This window comes from Bison bison, unplaced genomic scaffold (genome assembly GCF_000754665.1).
Source record: "Bison bison bison isolate TAMUID 2011002044 unplaced genomic scaffold, Bison_UMD1.0 scf7180017864499, whole genome shotgun sequence".
Taxonomy (NCBI): domain Eukaryota; kingdom Metazoa; phylum Chordata; class Mammalia; order Artiodactyla; family Bovidae; genus Bison; species Bison bison.
Genome location: NW_011495058.1, coordinates 9,862,814 through 9,879,087, shown reverse-complemented (window position 1 = coordinate 9,879,087; position 16,274 = coordinate 9,862,814). Strand labels below are relative to the sequence as shown.

Sequence of the window (16,274 nt, the reverse complement as noted above, 5' to 3'; positions counted from 1 at the left end):
GTTCTAAAAGAGATTCTTAAAAATTTACAGAATCAATAGTTTGCAAAGATGATTACTCCTTGGAAGAAAAGCTTTGACAAACCTAGACAGGATATTAAAAAGCAGAGACATCACTTGGCTCACAAAGGTCTGTAGAGTCAAAGTTATGATTTTTCTAGTAGTCATGTATGGATATGAGAGTTGGAGCATAAAAAAGGCTGAGCACCAAAGAATTGATGCTTTTGAACTGTGATGTTGGAGAAGACTCTTGGGGAGTCCCTTGGATTGCAAGGAGATCAAACCAGTCAATCCTAAAGGAAGTCAACCCTGAATATGCATTGGAAGGACTGATGCTGAAGCTCCTATACTTTGGCCACTTGATGAGATGAGCCAACTCATTGGAAAAGACCCTGATGCTGGGAAAGATTAAGGGCAAGAGGAGAAAGGGGCGACAGAGGGTGAGATGGTTGGATGGTATCATTGATTTAATGAACATGAGTCTGAGTAAACTCCAGGAGATAGTGTAGGACAGGGAAGCCTGGCCTGCTGCAGTCCATGGGGTTGCAGAGCCTGACATTACTGAGCAACTGAACAATAACAACAGCCTTTTGAGTACCTAAACCCGTTTACAGTAAAAATAAGATGTGATTATATAAGAGTTAGTTTCACTGCGCCAATAAGGCAGTGTTCCACTGCACTGACGTAAAGCAGGAGGGTGAGACAGGCTCTGGGAGAAGAGAGCTGAAAAGGAAGGGGTGCTTTGCTCTGTGCCCCGGGAGTGAGTTCTTGGGTCAGGGTGTGGCACAGATGGATGCTAGAGAGAGGCCTAAAACTCAGAACAGAAGGACCTCACTTTCTGTTTCCTTTGAGAGATAGTGAGTCTTGCAAACCAAATGCCCACCTTCTCCAACCCTTCTCCCCACCCCGACTAATCACCCTCTTGGATGTGGTGAGGAAGCCACAGAGAATGACTTCATTGGGCAAATCTGTATTTTCCAGAGCTACAAGGTGTGGGGGTGCTGGAAGAGGCTTAGTGGTCAGAAGAAGAGACTCAGGATGAGGACCAAGGACCAGAGACGAGCTGGCTCTGCAGACAGCAGAGATGCTGGCAGCAGATGCAGGTGATGGAAGGCTGTGGGGATGATGGCATCTCCACCAGTGCCAGTGTGGACAGGAGACAGTGATGCCTGGATGCCTTCTCACTGCTACTGGACAGATGGAGACCATCCCCACCACCGGCCCTAAACTCAGAGACAACCAGCAGAGAAGAGCTCCCTAAAAAATTCAGAAAAGCGTGATTCATCTGAGTTAACAATGAACTAACATAAAATGTATGCTACCAGGTAGAATATGGACTCAAGAGAAGACTTAAGGGTTCTTACTTTTCAGACTTGAGTTTGTGGACGCAGATGCTGCTTGCTAGAGACAAGCGTAGTGTGACAAAGATGGAGCCCTAGGTGTTCCATGAGGACGAGTGAGAGGTGTCCTACCCACCATCTGCAGAGGTCAGAGTGAGCGAGGAGTCACATTGAGCAGTGTTGTAGGATGAAGGACATAGACAGAAAGTGAGGGGCACCTGAAGTTAATGTCATGATGGCCAGAGAGGCTGCAAAGTGAAATGCAGTGGGTGGCATAGGTCAAGCCAAAAACCAAAAGTCCTTTCACATGCAAGGCGAGGGGTTCCTGAGAGTTTAGAGAAATGATGTGATGGTGTTTTCATTCCAGAACCACTGTTCTGGGTGAATGTTAAGAAAGGCCTGGGAGTTGGCTCCCTCCTGGATTCCTGGTTCTGGAAGCTTTTTCCTTCTCCTGCCTTACCTTTACTACTAACATCATACTGCTTCTCATCAAACCCAAACCTGCATTGTGGGAGAAAAGCAGAAGGTATTTCTTTCTAGATTTTATAAAGTGACAGTTTCACATCTAGGAATAAGTGTTCAGGAATGAAAATTAGAGTTTCTTATAAAAACTGGTGCCGTTTCAATAGCCTACTCTTGACAAGAGAAACTGGGATCAACTGGTGTGATATTTAGTACACAGAAATGTCTCCTTACACAAATACCTACACATAGAATATTTATTGCTATTGAGAATGAATTTGAAAAGAAACTGAGAAACTATGTATACTTTCATTATATAAAGTTTACTTGAAAATGATTCACACTTCTCTGTGCAGCCTGTCCCCTGATGGAGTTGGGGTGGAGGGTCCTGGCAGCCCAGTTCTGGGGGCCTGGATGAGGCATTCCTGGAAGCTTTGCCTCCTGTTTCTTCAGCCTTCTCAGTGATTCTGGAAGCTCTTTGATATTTATGATAAATCACTTTCTGCTACTAGAATGGATTTTGTTTTCAATACACTGACCAAAAACAGGTTCAAAAAGAGCTTTTTTTTTTTTTTTTAAAGGATCAAATATGCACTGGTTATGATCACGGGGCTCTGAAGGCTGACTGCATGTGTTTGAATTCCAGCTGTACTCCCTGCTTGCTCCTTAACCTTAGACACATTGTTTAAACTTTAAGTGCCCCAGATTTTCCTTTGTAAAATGATGAGGCTGATGATAATAATGCCTGTCTCATATGGTTGATATGATAATACATGCAAAGTGCTTCAACAGTGCCTGACACAGTGAATGGTCAGTGTTTGTTTTCATAATACTAAATATTCATTGGAAGGACTGATGTTGAAGCTGAAACTCCAATACTTTGGCCACCTGATGCGAAGAATGGACTCATTTGAAAAGACCCTGATGCTGGGAAAGACTGAAGGTGGGAGGAGAAGGGGACGACAGAAGAGATGGTTGGATGGAATCACCAACATGATGGACATGAGTTTGAGTAGGCTGTGGGAGTTGGTGATGAACAGGGAAGCCTGGCGTGCTGCAGTCCATGGGGTTATGAAGAGTCTGACACAACTGAGTGACTGACTGACTGACTGATCCCCAGAAGTGAGATTACTGGATCATATGGTTATTGTATTTTTAGCTTTCTGAGGAACCCACCTATGTTTTCCATAGTGTCTGTGCCAATTTATAGTCTCACCAAAAGTGTAGGAGGGTTTTCTTTTCTCCACACCATCTCCACCATTTGTTATTTGTAGTTTTTCATGAAGGCAATTCTTACTGGAGTGAGATAGTAACTATTATAGTTTTGACTTGTATTATTCTCTATTATAGTGATGTTGAGCATCTTATGTGCCTATGTCTTCTTTGGCAAAATATTGATTTAAGTTTTCTGAGTATTTTTCAATTGAGTTTTGTTGTTGCTGTTACTGAGTTGTATGAACTGTTTTTTTTTTTTTTTTAATCAGTGAAGGTTCATTTTTAGAAAGCCATAGTATGAATAGAGAACTATAGATAGTGGTGCATCCATGGAACCAACAAGTTTCAAGAAAGATGAGTCACAGGAGTTACCCATGCTAGCAAGGCTCTCTCCACTCTCTATCATATTTCCAGTACTCCTTCCTAAGGAAAGAACTCCACACCCAGAGGGAGAACGATATCTTGCTCAGTCTATCAAGGGACATTTAGTAAGTGTCCCTTCTGCAGCATGATTTTTGAGATTATAAGAGATTTATTCCCTTTCAGGAACAACTTATTTGAGGGGGTCACTCATCCAGATGCTAGTCAGGATCTGGGAGTGAAAGAGTGACAATGAGAATGCAAAAGATGGTGTGAGGGTGAGAAAAGATGGTGGACTGGATGTGGACACAGAGGAGGGGGGATACTCAAAGGTGAGGTTTCAGGTGGCATGAACTTTGAGAAGGAGGCAAAGCTTTTTTTTTTTTATGCTGGTGGGAAGGCTCTCAAGGGAGGAATATAAGGTGAAATGACAGCATGTCTACAATGAGAACATCCATCAGGAGAGGTTCACATTTACAAGCCATGCCACCCATATCATAGAATGCTATATATATATAATATATATCTCTCTATCTTGAACAGGGGAGGAAGACTAAGCTCACTTTCACTCATTGAACACACATTTTAAAGTGCCTCTTTTGTGTCACTCTGCCACAGGAAAGATGTGGCAATATGTTCCTTTTTCTTTACTGAGTTCATAGTCCATACTCCAGGTCAGACACAAAGTGGAATTGGTGCATGATACTTTGATATAGGAACCACTATGGGTTGTTCTCCCCCTTGGGCCTTCTAATATTGTTTCCGTGTTCACAGAAAGGCAGAGTTGATACAGCAAAGTAGGAGGAGTTCCAAAATAAATTCTTAAAAATTTAGAGTCAAGAGTTTAGCAGCCTCAGCCTTTTGAGTACCCAAACTCAAAGTTTTACAGCAAAAACCAGACTTGATCTTGTGAGAAGCAGTTTCACTGCCCTAGTAAGGAAGTATTCTGCTGGACCGAGGTAAAGCAGGAGGAGGAGACAGGCTCAGGGAGAGGAGAGCTGAGAGGGTGCCTTGCTTTGTGTCTCAGGACTGGGTTCTCAGGTGGGGATGCGACACATATGGACCCTGCAGAGAGGGCAGAAGCTCTGAAACCAGAAGGACCTCACTTTCTGTTTTCCTTTTTTAATATATATATATATATTTTTACTTTACAATATTGTATTGGTTTTGCCATACATTGACATGAATCAGCCATGGGGGTACATGTGTTCCCCATCCTGAACCCTCCTTCCACCTCCCTCCCCATCCCATCCCTCTGGGTCATCCCAGTGCACCAGTCCCGAGAACCCAGTATCATGCATCGAACATGGACTGGCGATTCGTTTCACATATGATAACATACATTTCAATGCCATTCTCCCAAATCATCCCACCCTCACCCTCTCCCACAGAGTCCAAAAGACTGTTCTATACATCTGTGTCTCTTTTGCTGTCTCACATACAGGGTTATCTTTACCATCTTTCTAAATTCCATATATATGTGTTATTATACTGTATTGGTGTCTTTCTTTCTGGCTTACTTCACTCTGTATAATAGGCTCGTTTCATCCATCTCATTAGAACTGATTCAAATATATTCTTTTTAATGGCTGAGTATCCATTGTGTATATGTACCACAGCTTTCTTATCCATTCATCTGCTGATGGACATCTAGGTTGCTTCCATGTCCTGGCTATTATAAACAGTGCTGCGATGAACACTGGGGTATACGTGTCTCTTTCAATTCTGGTTTCCTCAGTGTGTTTGCCCAGCAGTGGGACTGCTGGGTCATATGGCAGTTCTATTTCCAGTTTTTTAAGGAATCTCCACACTGTTCTCAATAGTGGCTGTACTAGTTTGCATTCACACCAACCGTGTAAGAGGGTTCCCTTTTCTCCACACCCTCTCCAGCATTTATTGCTTGTAGACTTTTGGAGAGCAACCATTCTGACCTGTGTGAAATGGTACATTATGGTTTTGATTTGCATTTCTCTGATAATGAGTGATGTTGAGCATCTTTTCATCTGTTTGTTAGCCATCTGTATGTCTTCTTTGGAGAAATGTCTATTTAGTTCTTTGGCCCATTTTTTTGATTGGGTCGTTTATTTTTCTGGAATTGAGTTGCAGTAGTTGCTTGTATATTTTTGAGATTAGTTGTTTGTCAGTTGCTTCATTTGCTATTATTTTCTCCCATTCTGAAGGCTGTATTTTCACCTTGCTTATAGTTTCCTTTGTTGTGCAGAAGCTTTTAATTTTAGTTAGGTCCCATTTATTTTTGCTTTTATTTCCAATATTCTGGGAGGTGGGTCATAGAGGATCCTGCTGTGATTTATGTCGGAGAGTGTTTTGCCTACATTCTCCTCTAGTTTTATAGTTTCTGGGTCTTACATTTAGATCTTTAATCCATTTTGAGTTTATTTTTGTGTATGGTGTTAGAAAGTGTTCTAGTTTCATTCTTTTACAAGTGGTTGACCAGTTTTCCCAGCACCACTTGTTAAAGAGATTGTCTTTTCTCCATTGTATATTTTTGCCTCCTTTGTCAAAGATAAGGTGTCCATAGGTGTGTGGATTTATCTCTGGGCTTTTTCTTTTGTTCCATTGATCTATGTTTCTGTCTTTGTGCCAGTACCATTACTATCTTGATGACTGTGGCTTTGTAGTAGAGCCTGAAGTCAGGCAGGTTGATTCCTCCAGTTCCATTCTTCTTTCTCAAGATTGCTTGGGCTATTCGAGGTTTTTTGAATTTCCATACAAATTGTGAAATTATTTGTTCTAGCTCTGTGAAAAACACTGTTGGTAGCTTGATAGGGATTGCATTGAATCTATAGATTGCTTTGGGTAGTATACTCATATTCACTATATTGATTCTTCTGATACATGTACATGGTATATTTCTCCATCTATTAGTGTCCTCTTTGATTTCTTTCACCAGTGTTTTATGGTTTTCTATATATAGGTCTTTTGTTTCTTTTTTTTTTTTTTTAATTTTTAAACTTTACAAATTGTATTAGTTTTGCCAAATATCAAAATGAATCCGCCACAGGTATACATGTGTTCCCCATCCTGAACCCTCCTCCCTCCTCCCTCCCCATACCATCCCTCTGGGTTGTCCCAGTGTTTAGGTAGATATATTCCTAAGTATTTTATTCTTTTCATTGCAATGGTGAATGGAATTGTTTCCTTAATTTCTATTTTCTCATTATTAGTGTATAGGTATCCAAGGGATTTCTGTGTGTTGATGTTATATCTTGCAACTTTGCTATATTCATTGATTAGCTCTAGTAATTTTCTGGTGGAGTCTTTAGGGTTTTCTATGTAGAGGATCATGTCATCTGCAAACAGTGAGAGTTTTACTTCTTCTTTTCCAATTTGGATTCCTTTTATTTCTTTGTCTGCTCTGATTGCTGTGGCCAAAACTTCCAAAACTATGTTGAATAGTAGTGATGAGAGTGGGCACCCTTGTCTTGTTCCTGACTTTAGGGGAAATGCTTTCAATTTTTCACCATTGAGGATGTTTGCTGTGGGTTTGTCATATATAGCTTGTATTATGTTGAGGTATGTTCCTTCTATTCCTGCTTTCTGGAGGGTTTTTATCATAAACGGATGTTGAATTTTGTCAAAAGGCTTTCTCTGCATCTATTGAGATAATCATATGACTTTTATTTTTCAATTTGTTAATGTGGTATACTACATTGATTTGTGGATATTGAAGAATCCTTGCATCCCTGGGATAAAGCCCAATTGGTCAAGATGTATGATCTTTTTACTGTGTTGTTGGATTCTGATTGCTAGAATTTTGTTAAGGATTTTTGCATCTATGTTCATCAGTGATATTGGCCTATAGTTTTCTTTTTTTGTGGCATCTTTGTCAGGTTTTGGTATTAGGGTGATGGTGGCCTCATAGAATGAGTTTGGAAGTTTACTTTCCTCTGCAATTTTTGGAAGAGTTTGAGTAGGATAGGTATTAGCTCTTCTCTAAATTCTTGGTAGAATTCAGCTGTGAAGCCGTCTGGACCTGGGCTTTTGTCTGCTGGAAGATTTCTGATTACAGTTTCAATTTCTGTGCTTGTTATGGATCTGTTAAGATTTTCTATTTCTTCCTGGTTCAGTTTTGGAAAGTTGTACTTTTCTAAGAATTTGTCCATTTCTTCCAAGTTGTCCATTTTATTGGCATATAGTTGCTGATAGTAGTCTCTTATGATCCTTTGTACTTCTGTGTTGCCTGTTGTGATCTCTCCATTTCATTTCTAATTTTATTGATTTGAGTTTTCTCCCTTTGGTTCTTGATGAGTCTGGCTAATGGTTTGTCAATTTTATTTATCCTCTCAAAGAACCAACTTTTGGCTTTCTTGATTTTTGCTATGGTCTCTTTTGTTTCTTTTGCATTTATTCACTGTTTTCTTTTAGAGGGAGTGAGTCTTGCAAACTGAATGCCCAATCTTCTCACCCTCCTGCCACCTACCCCCTCTCTTGGGTGTGGTGCGGAAACAACAAAGAAAGACTACCTCAGTGGCTAAGTTGAATGAATTTTCCAGAGTCACAAGGTAGACAGATGTGTTGGGGGCTGGGAGAGCTGTGGTGGTCAGGAGAGCAGGGTCAATTCAAGGTCCAAGGACCAGAGATCAGCTGGCTCTGCACACATCACAAGAGATGCTGGCAACAGATGCAGGTGATAGAAGGCTATGGGAATGATGGCATCTCCACCAATGCCAGTGTGGACAGAGGTCAGCCAAGGCCCAGATGAGGCATTAGATGCTTTAGAGAAATGACGTGACCATGTTTTTATTTCAGCACCATTGTTCTGGGTGAATGTACAGAACGGCCTGGGGACTGGCTCCCTCTGGGGTTCCTGCTTCTGGAGGTTGAGTGTTTCTTTCTCTCTCCTGCATTACCTTCACTACTAACATCACACTGCTTCTCATTAGCCCTAAACCTGCATTGCAGGAGATGGGCATTTCTTTCTAGATTTTATAAAAGGACACTCAGGAGTGTTTGTGAAGTCAAAGTTACTGTTTTGTATCAAAATTAGTCTTGATTAAAATTTATCGAGCCCAAGTCCTGATAATCAGGTTCAAGTGGTATGATATTTAGCACACAGAAATGTCTCTTTGCACAAATAGGTACATACATAACATTCCTTATTTAGTGCTACTCAGAGTGAACTTGAAAAGACACTGAGAAATGTGTATACTTTTACTTATAGAAAATTTACTTGAAAAGAACGATCTGCACTGCTCTGTGCAGCTCATCCCCTTACGGAGGTGGATTGGGTGTGAGGGCCCTGGCAGCCAGTTCTGGGGGGCCGGGTGAGGCATTCCTGGAAGGTCTGCCTCCTGTCTGTTTCTTCAGCTTCTCGGTGGTTCTGGAAGCTATTCCATACTTCATGATAAATCTGTTTCTGCTCCTATAGCAGATTTTGTTTTCTATACACTGACTAAAACAGGTCAAATACTTTTTTTTTTTTTAAAAAAGATCAAATAGGTACTGGTGAAGATCATGGGGCTCTGAAGGGTGACTGCATGGGTTTGACTTCCAGCTCTACCCCCTGCCTGCTCCTTGACCTTAAGACAAATTGTTTAAACTTTAAAGTTTAAACTTTAAAATGTGCCCAGCTTCCCCATTTGTAAACTGATGATAATGATAAATGCCTATCTCATATGGTTCATATGAATGATAATACATGCAAAGTGCTTTTATCAGTTGCTGACATGATATGGATGCTCGATGTTTGTTTTCATATATTAAATATATGTATTATAGCAATAGAACCACCAAATTAAAAGCTATTGAGACTGTTTCAGAAATTCTCAGACATATTTAAACTAGTATAAACATGATTGCTCAATTTTTTGTTTTCATAATATTAAATACAGATCATTTAGCACTAGAACAACCAATTACATTTTTATTAAGAATGCCTCAAAAATTTTCAAAGATGGACATAATTAAACTAGTATAAAGTCTTTTTGGCTAAAGACAAAAGAAAAATAAAACTGTTACCACAAAATAACTTTGAGCTTAGTGGTTTCACACTAAGGAAACCTTTTAAGGAAAGGACATGAAATTTGAAGTCAGCAACTATATTCTTCTCAAATATAAGTGGAGTAGCTTTGCTTTTCAGCTATGTTTCAAATTGGGATCACTTGTAAGGTTTTTTTTTGTGAAGGCAGAGTTTCTCTGGTTAAAAGTAAAACCTAGCACTGTAGCAGAGATATCCCTAGTCTTGGAATATGGAAATACTGAGAGGGTTGACAGTAACCTCTAACACTTTCTAGTTCTAAATATTTACGACTAACCAGAGAAGTCTGTTGTCTTCTACTTAATATTCTTTTTAATTCTAGTGCAAAAAGATGTACTGTGCATTTCCTCTGAACTTGGCCATGTGATTTCTTAAAGCAGAGCCCAGCTCTGAAGTGAGAGAGTCATCTTTGTGATAACATCTCTGCACTTTGATTTCTCTGCTGGTAAACCTGGGGATATAATATCTTCTTCTTGGGGTAAGGAGGTAGTCTTGGGAGTCCTATAAGAATGAAATGAGATGCTGCTCACGGGAACGACTGTACCAAGTTCAGTATTTGGTATGTGCTTGGTAGGCATTAGCATCCCATCCTCTCCCCAAAAAGGCAGACACAGAAAGCTGCATTTATTCCCTTTTTTGGGACAAAGAGAGCAGGGACAGTGAATATGTGTTTTTCACTGGTTAGAGGATGGCAATGTAGCCCAAGGAAACGAAACCAGTAACTATGAGACGTAGGCACAAGTTTGAATTCTCTCCCTTTGTTTTATGCTATGTTCTACAAGGGCAAAGGAGGCTACAGGAAACATTGTCATGCCCATCCTCCAGTAACAGCAGCCTTTCTCCTGAGCATGTCTCTCTGATTCCACAGCATCACTCCTATCCTCCCTGCTAGCGACACCCACCCCCACTCCCTCACACTCTAGGTGCTGAAACTCTCTTCCATTCCTTATGAGGGTGCCAGAGTGCTTGATTAAAGTTGTACAACCCAGTAAAAGTGAGTCTTTCACAGTGGGAAGAGCTGACATTTATTCAATCAGCAAACGCTGAGTGCCTGCCAGGGCAGACACTGCTGGTCCTTAGGACACAGAGAACATGTCATCAGTCAACATGAAACTGCATGGCATCAGGCTGCTCTTGTTATTCCCAGACATCACATAGTCAATGACAATACGCACAATGTTTCATTCAATGCCAATTAGGAAGGTAAGCACAGTTGATGACATACTGAAAAAAAAAAAAAAAAGCCAAACCCAGAATCTGAGACTGGCTGCTGGCAGAGGATATGAAAACAAGGTCCAAGGTGCTGCCTGACAGCCTCAGTGGTACGGCACTCAGCCATCTGGGACAACTCTCAGCAGTCCATGTTATGGCTGGACAGTTTTACTGAAATGTCACTTCCAACTCCAAGACTTCAGTTTCTCTTCCTAAATAATGGGTCAAACAAATAAACGATAAAATACTGACCGTGAACGCACATCTTTCAAGGTATGGCTGGGGAAAGCCCTAACTTCTTTATCAACTGCAAAGAGAAACATCTAGTAGAAGAAGATGCAGAAGCACTTCTTAAGCATAATCTAAACATGTACGAATCTCGTAACAGCACTGGTGTCAACAAAAGCTTCTGTTGCTGCAAAAGCAGTCCTCAAAGAGTGGCGAGGAAGAGGCTGACAAACAGAACCAAGCTATTTTTTCATCTCCAAAATGGCACTTCCTGGTCCCCGGTGCTTCGCACTGCAGATGTTACAGAACTGCGCAGGAGAGGTCTAAAAAACGCAAGTAAAAATGCAGAATTTTAAAAAGATCATCTCCTTCTACTATCATATCCAGATAGGATGCACTGGTGGAGGATGGGGAGGAGGCCATGCGATGTAGCTCCTTTCCCCAGAGGGTAGAGCTGGTTCACACGGGATTCTGTATAGACCAGCTGTTGTTCTGGGACTCAAAGGACGCCCCACAGAAAGACGAGCCTAATGTTACCGAGGGGCACCCCGGGGAACCCGCCTTGACACTGAAAAAACAGTAGTGTTGTGATACAGAAATCAGGGTGAGAAAGTCAGACACAGTAAAATATGGTTCTCCCTGTAGTTCACATCTCTGGAGCCCAACAGTCATCGATTTTATCTGAACAAATTTACATACACGAGTATGCTTTTATAATGTTTAGTATTGTGTACTAAGCAGTTTTACGTTTGAGAAACAGGCTCATCACTTTTTCTCATGTGACAAACTGTGAGACACAGATGAAGGTTATAACTTTGAACCAGAGGATGTCATAAGAGGATGGTTATCATTTTGAGCACACCCCTCTGGCTGCACCAATTGCTTTCAAGTTGGTGGTGGCCAAGCCACCCACTCACCATGCTGGGCACGGGCAGGCACTCCTTGTGGAACATATGCCGGCAGTGGAAGACCACCATGCTGAAGGGCTTTGCTGCGTCTAGGGGGAGAGGGCAGGGAAGAGAGAAGAGCTCAGGGCAACAGCAGTTTCATTTTCCAGCCAGAAGCTGCCCTGGGAGGATTGCTAATTTACAATCGCATCCCAGCCAGGCGGCGTGGCTGAACACAGGGCAGGCATGAGTCCTGTTGCTCTGGGGTCCCCGGTTAGCTGCCTGGCTTCCCAATCAGTTACTGCAGCTACACACTGGGGATGATTTCATGGCAAGGCAACAGCATTTGTTGTTTAAAAAAAAAAAAAAATCAGCATGTGTATGTGACTGTACAAGGTTCTCCCTCCCCCAGTCCTGTGTACACAATCGTGACACACCACATACTGAAGTGGATTCTGTGGTTTGTACGGATGCTTTCTGCCTGAAAGTGTCTGCGTTTGCCGAGACCCTTCACTGACTTCAGGGCAGAGCTGGGCTAACATCCTTGGTGTGACCTTGCCCTGTGCTGTAAGTCCGCTTGGGCACTGCACCTCATCTGCTCCTGCTCCGTGTAGCCAGCTGAGTTCCAGTAAGATTTAACCTTTAACACATTAAATTAGAAATCTGACTATACTGTGCAGGTGCACGTGGCTTCCTTCCGTTAAAACATGGACTAAAACACTACAAAAGCTCTCTGCTTTTCCTACACCCACTACAGTTTTTTTTTCTATTTTTTATTATAGTGGATTTACAGTGTTGTATTAATTTCTGCTCTACAGCAAACAAGATCATACTGTGTAGCACAGGGAACTACAGTCACTATCCCAGGGTAATCCACAATGGAAAAGAACATGAAAAAGAATGGATATATGTATGTATGCGTGCCAAGTCGCTTCAGTGGTGTCTGACTCTGTGCAACACTATGGACTGTAGCCCGCCAGGCTCCTCTGTCCATGGGATTCTCCAGGCAAGAATACTGGAGTGGACTGCCATGCCCTGGTCCAGGGCATTTTCCCAACCCCGGGATTGAACCCACGTCTCATTATGTTTCGTTCATCAGCAAGTGGATTCTTTACCACTAGCCCCACCTGGGAAGCCCTGGATCTGTGTATAACCCACTGCAATTTTTAACATAAGCACTTAAAATCCAAACCTCTCCAGAAGACACCAAGTGGAATGACTTCCCGTGCTCCTGCCCTATTAAATAATCCCTCAAAGCAAAGTAAATGCTACACAAACTAGGTCTTGTAGTGCTTCTCCATGTTGAATTTACACATATGAAGCATTTTCTTAGCATGTCAAAAACTGCTTTAATTTCTACTTCAAAATATGGAAACCTCTCTTTTCACATCCTGTGTGTTATTTGCTCAGTCATGTCCAACTCTTTGGAACTCCATATTTTGTAGCCCGTCAGCCTCCTCTGTCCATGGAATCCTCCAGGCAAGAATACTGGAGTGGGTTGCCATTTCCTTCTCCATGGGATCTTCCTGACCCAGGAATCAAACTTGGGTTTCTTGCACTGCAGGCGGATTGCGGATTCCTTACTATCTGAGCCACCAGGGAAGCCCAACACATCCTAAGTGAGTCGTATGTAAAATGCTTTTTAAAAAAAAAAAAATTTATTTGGCTGTGCCAGGTCTTAGCTGTGGCATATCAGGGTTTGAACCTGGGCCCCCTGCATTGGGAGCACAGTCTTAGCCACTGGACCGCCAGTGAAGTCCCTAAAATGCTTTGATTGTAGTTGGTGATAGATATATATATCTACATACAAATAAACAAACGTGCACATCTTTTAAGGAACCACAGTTTCCAATTAAAAGGTGAGTATCCGTTTCCGTTGAAATACATATGAGATAACTCGGGTGCCTAAAGCCACACAGCAATGAAAAGTTTAAAGAAAAGTGAAAGCTACCTGTAATTTTTTTCCCCAAGTATACATATGGTTCTTCTACCGTGGAATCTAAACAAGTAGATGGTAAGTTTTCATTTTGTTTTGTTTTATATTAAGGCAGTGGTTCTTAAAGACTGGCCCCTGAACCAGTAGCATCCACATCACATGGGAACTTGTTAGAAATACAGATTTTTGGGTCCCACCCTGAACTATTGAATCACCCCCTACAGAGGGTGGGACCAGCAATCTCAGTTTTAACAAGCCTACCCACAGATGCAGACTCACTCTAAAACTTGGGAACCTTACCCCTAAGGAATTGGCAACCCCAGCATGCAACTGAGTAGGGATATGGCTGAAATTCTTCTCTAGACTGAATTACCCCAAAAGTTTTATAAAATGTAATTTGCTAACTTCAAAACTTTAACTCTGCTCATCATTAACACATAACTGGGATTTTTTTTCCTCCACCCAACCATCTTACCTGATGGAAGAATAGGGGAAAGGCAGGACTCACAGATGTTCTCCTCTGCAAGGAAACGCACACAGTAAGTCCCCTACGTACGAACCTTCAAGTTTCGAGCTTTCAGAGATGCAAACATGCCCCTGGATGCCAGCTGTTGTACCGCACTACTGTACTTTTCAAGGTAATTTACTGTAAGATTTAAAATGTCTACTTTTGGGTTTGGTGGTTATGTATGATTTGTGTGAAAAAGCATTATAAACCTATTATAGTACAGTACTACACAGCCGATTATGTTAGTTGATACCTCAGCTAACTTTGTTGGATTTACGAATGTGCTCTTGGAACATATGTAGGGGACTTACTCTGCACTTGGGATTATACAGTGTTTCTCTTTGTCCTGTCTGAAAGCGAGGCATGTAGTTCCAATATGATTCTTTCCATTTTACTCACCATCAACCAGAATGCCTTTCATTTGAGTTCGGTGCATCTTCTTGAGTAAGGACAGTGAGTCGGCTACGAGAATCTTCTTACAGCCTTCACGAAGCAGAATCTAATGCACACAACATAAAAGAAAAACCACCTTAAAAAGATTCAAATATGGGGAAGAATCCTCTTACTGCTCTCATGTGGGGTCAGGGACAGATGGTTCCTTTCCCTTGTAAACCAGTTCTTCTGGCCACACTGTGAGCTTCCATTTTGGGTTTGGAGGGTAGGTATTGTGTTGGAAATTGGGAGAAGCTGTGTGAGGTATGCTTAAGCCAGATGTTGTTTTTCACTAGAACTCGCTGCTTTTCAAAGAGGAAAACATTCAAGGCCTTCTGGGAGGCTCTGGTGCAGCATCCATGTCGTCTTCTTCTGGCCCAATGGGTCTGAGCACACATGGTTCCGTGGGGCTCCATGCAAATTCACACGATGGAGACATCGCCGCCTCCCTGCTGCCCAGCTCTGGGTCATGACACAGCAGCATCCTGCCCTTCTTCACATCAAAGTCACTCTCGATTCTGAAACCTCTGTGGCTGTTCTCCTTTCACACAGTTTCAATTCGTGCCATCAGGGAAGGAAACTGGAAGCGGCCAACTGTGGTCCTCCATCCCGGATCGGCTGTGATAACACGTCTTCCTCTCAATCCCAAGGAGCACCGGTGCTGGGTGCATGCAGCCCAAGGGCTTCCCCCTCATTGTATGAGGGCAAAGAGCCACGGAAACAGAAGTGATGCCCAAAGTTCTGCACCCACCATTTCGAGAGTTGATGAAGAGGAAACTACATGACTTTACTGTTTCTACGTTGAGAAATTGCCTATGCAGTTTTATTCTTCAAAATGCTGCTGGAAATTGAATTTTTCAGATTCATTTAAGAAAACAAACTTTAACAGATGTCACGAAAGCATACAGAAAGAAGAGAAAAATATAGTAGAAAAGATCTAAAAAATACTGATGTTGGTAAACTTTTTTAAAAATAACTTATTACCAAACATATCTAGCTGCTCTAATACTAAAATAAAAGCTTAACACAAATAGTGTCAATCAAAAGTAAAATGTTTCAAAGTCAGTTGCAGTTTCTATAATCGTTACAAGCATACTTTGTTCTACTGTAAGATTAATTAAGAATGTATTTATGAAGTAGCTGTTGAAAACTAACAACAAACTTTAGATTCTCCCTATTTTTCCTTATTTCTCTGCAGTTAATCATCATTGATAACGATCCCAACCAAAAGCAAAGCACCAGGCTCACCTTTTATACAGGAGAATGAAGAGTGTACATCAGCAAGGTTATTATGGTTCATTAGAAAGAGCTGCCATGGGAAAAAAACGTCATACAAGGCTGCCAAGTTTCTGAAATTTCTATTTTAAAAGACTCTTTGAATGTTGGACTTTTTGCTGACACTGTCTTGTTTGTACTGTAGTGCTTATCGTCAGCATGGCACATGAGATAGTCACCTGGCTTCATAAACCCCTGATATGAGACCAGAGCTAGGCTGGGAAACCATTTTACCCACTGTCTAACCCACCATTTAAATCACAACGCAATGGCATTTAAATTCTATTTGAAAAAAGCTTTGCCTTTTGTCAGGTTTATTATCAAAGATGAACTGCAGAGAAATAAGACAGAAAGACTCAAGTTCTCAGGTTGGAGTTGAAAAAATGATATAAAGTATCCATGTAACTAAGTGATTAGAGAAGCT

General features: G+C 41.5%; 1 protein-coding gene across 2 annotated transcripts in view; it reads right to left on the bottom strand.

Moving 5' to 3' along the window:
• Window positions 1-8,822: 8,822 nt before the first annotated feature.
• VPS41 (vacuolar protein sorting 41 homolog (S. cerevisiae)) overlaps window positions 8,823-16,274 on the bottom strand; it is a 200,589-nt gene continuing 193,137 nt past the window's right edge. For both annotated transcript variants that reach the window (XM_010829102.1, XM_010829103.1), the window contains 4 exons: window positions 14,543-14,642; window positions 14,111-14,155; window positions 11,730-11,809; window positions 8,823-11,135 (listed from right to left, as the gene is read on the bottom strand). In XM_010829102.1, coding sequence (XP_010827404.1) covers window positions 11,055-11,135; window positions 11,730-11,809; window positions 14,111-14,155; window positions 14,543-14,642 — 306 coding nt within the window. In that variant the 3' untranslated portion in view covers window positions 8,823-11,054. The remainder of the gene's footprint in view (window positions 11,136-11,729; window positions 11,810-14,110; window positions 14,156-14,542; window positions 14,643-16,274) is intronic.